Source organism: Apaloderma vittatum, unplaced genomic scaffold, assembly GCF_000703405.1.
Source record: "Apaloderma vittatum isolate BGI_N311 unplaced genomic scaffold, ASM70340v1 scaffold32470, whole genome shotgun sequence".
NCBI classification, from domain to species: Eukaryota; Metazoa; Chordata; class Aves; order Trogoniformes; family Trogonidae; genus Apaloderma; species Apaloderma vittatum.
This window is the reverse complement of record NW_009695609.1, coordinates 16,247-18,740: the sequence shown is the minus strand read 5'-3', so window position 1 is coordinate 18,740 and position 2,494 is coordinate 16,247. Positions and strand designations below refer to the sequence as shown.

The 2,494-nt window shown below is 49.0% G+C and overlaps 1 protein-coding gene across 1 annotated transcript in view; it reads left to right on the top strand.

Moving 5' to 3' along the window:
* Nucleotides 1-698: 698 nt before the first annotated feature.
* The window catches only part of STK32C (serine/threonine kinase 32C), a 17,338-nt gene continuing 15,542 nt past the window's right edge, over nucleotides 699-2,494 (top strand). The window contains exon 1 of the mRNA XM_009871874.1: nucleotides 699-722. Coding sequence (XP_009870176.1) covers nucleotides 699-722 — 24 coding nt within the window. The remainder of the gene's footprint in view (nucleotides 723-2,494) is intronic.

Here is a 2,494-nt window from a genome sequence, read left to right as displayed (position 1 = left end):
GTTCAGCAAATCTGAGCTGGGCCGCATCGAAGACACATACTCAGGAGTTGACGAAAGGGTGATCCAGAATGCCTGCATTTTTTGCTTTAAAATTTAGTAAAGGCATCAAGGTTTGAATTATCTGACTGATTTCTATCAAAGGATGAAACTGTGTAGCTGATGTGCAAGGGGGAGAGGGGCCAGAACAAGAACGAGCAAAAGGAAAGAGAAATGCTCTTTTTTCTCTTTTGATTCTTAGGTTTATGTGCTGTCACTTCTTTAGTTTTTCCTTGTTTGTTTGGATTAATGTTTCTCACGAGGTAAAGAACTCTGTGCAGCTTTTGGAGCTACAAGTCAAATAATCACCCGTATCCAAAACTCGATTATAGAAACATCTGCTTAATGTTTGACGGGATGCTATTTTCTCAGTGTGACATTAAAAGGAAGTGCTTAGTCTGAACGAACCTAAAATTGCTTTAAATCATAGGGTTCAGAGCATGTAGATGATATTCTGCATCCCCCTCTCATGGATTCTTGCAGGAAAATTGGGAAATATTCCATGATAGACACCAACCAGAAGAACTGGGCTCCCTCCTTGCTGTGTGCAGGTGCCAAGAAGGAGTTTTTCCTGACATAGTTTCAGTGTGCTGGTTGTGTGCCGCTTACGACAGCAGCAACACAGAAGTAGGGTTCATTCTGAAAAAAAAATGGAATAAAATATGGGCAAGCCTAGTTTTGGACGTGTTTTGAGCCCCCTCCCAGCTGTACCTGTGAGATGTGTTTTACTTTCCCAGCTCAGGAGGGCTGGCCACGGTCACGGGTGATCTAAATCCGTGCAGATCTGTTAAGCTTCAAGAAGGTCTGCAGATTTGTTCGGGTTGAGAACATGAACACATTCTTCAGAGTTGAACTTACTGATGTACAGCGTGCTGAGGTGCAATCTTGAACAGCAGGTTTTAATTTGGGTCGGGAGAGGTTTTCGTCTCTAGTGTAAGGAACTGAGAAAGGGATTTTTAATGGAAGTGTTGACACGACCTGAAAACATCAACAGGCTTGCTATGAATAAAAGTTTTATCAGCTGCTCTTACAACTGGGCTGTAGCACACAGCAGTGCTGAATTAAAGAGCTTTTAATGATTTATGGTGCTCCGGCAAACGAGTCCTTCATCAATCTTGTGATAAAGCACAGCTTTTCAGCAGGGAGAAAGTAAAGCCGTAAGACTCTGTGAAAAATACCGTAAGGAGTGAAACGTGGCAAGGTGCTTGGAATAGAAAACAGAATCAGCTTGTGAAGATGTGAAGGCAGATTTGTTGAGCTGGTAACCTTGTACTTAGAGCATGGCTCTGGAGGATCGCATTATCCTGGTTTCGTCTGAAATAAAGTTAATTCACTGCAACTTTACTCCTTTTAATTTGCTTTATACCTGATTATTGGTGGATTCTGGGTTTGAATTTTGTGTCTGAAGAGGAGACTGTGATATTAAAATAGAATCACAGAGTCATGGAATTGTCAGGGTTGGAAGGGACCTTAAAGATCATCTTGTTCTAACCCCCTGCCATGGGCAGGGACATCCCCCACTAGATCAGGCTGCCCAGAGCCCCATCCAGCCTGGCCTGAAACACTCCCAGGGATGGGGCTGCCACCCCCTCTCTGGGCAACCTGTGCCGGGGTCTCCCCACCCTCATGGGGAAGAACTTCTTCCTCACGTCCAACCTGAACCGACCCATCTCCAGCTTCAATCCATTCCCTCCAGTTCTGGCTTCAGTCCATTCCCTCTAGTCCTGTCACGCCCCGCCCCCCTCACAAGCCCCTCCCCAGCTTTCTTGTAGCCCCTTGAGATCCTGGCAGCCACCAGAAGGTCTCCTGGGAGCCTTCTTTTCTGCAGAGTGAACAGCCCCAGCTCTCTCAGTCTGTCTGCGCAGGAGAGCTGCTCCAGCCTTTGAGCATCCTCGTGGCCCTTCTCCGGACACGCTCCAGCACGTCCAGATCTTTCCTGTAGCAGGTACTGGTTGTTACGCTTCGGGGTGCAGCTATGAAGTGGTCCCGACTTGGTGAACCCATTGATTGCGGAGAAGCTGCTCCGGTGCTGCTCCGGTCCCTGGTGCCTGAGCCCGGTTCATCCGCGCGGCACGGCGCGGGAGGCTGCTGTGCGGGTTGGCGCTGGGGCCAGCGCTGCAGATGTCCCATTCTTCTAAATGGGTCTTTGTGTGCCGGAGATAATGGCTGGGAACAGCGCTGCCAGAGACGCTGCTGTCAAAACTGTTCCCAGAGCAAAGTTCTGGTTAAATAAGCTGCATAATCAAGCAATGAAGGTTTTGGATTGTTTCGAAGCGTGTTTTTGTTCAGGATCAGACAGTATTATGGTAACGTGTCTCCGTTGAGCGTGGGGAAGCGTCACGGGGAAGTCGTGTGGAGCTGCAGCCCTGCTCCCAGCGCCTCACCCCGGGTGTCCCGGCTGCCGGGGCTCTCCCTGCAGCCACAGGCTCAGAGCAGGGGGGTGGCCGGGCCCCCTGCA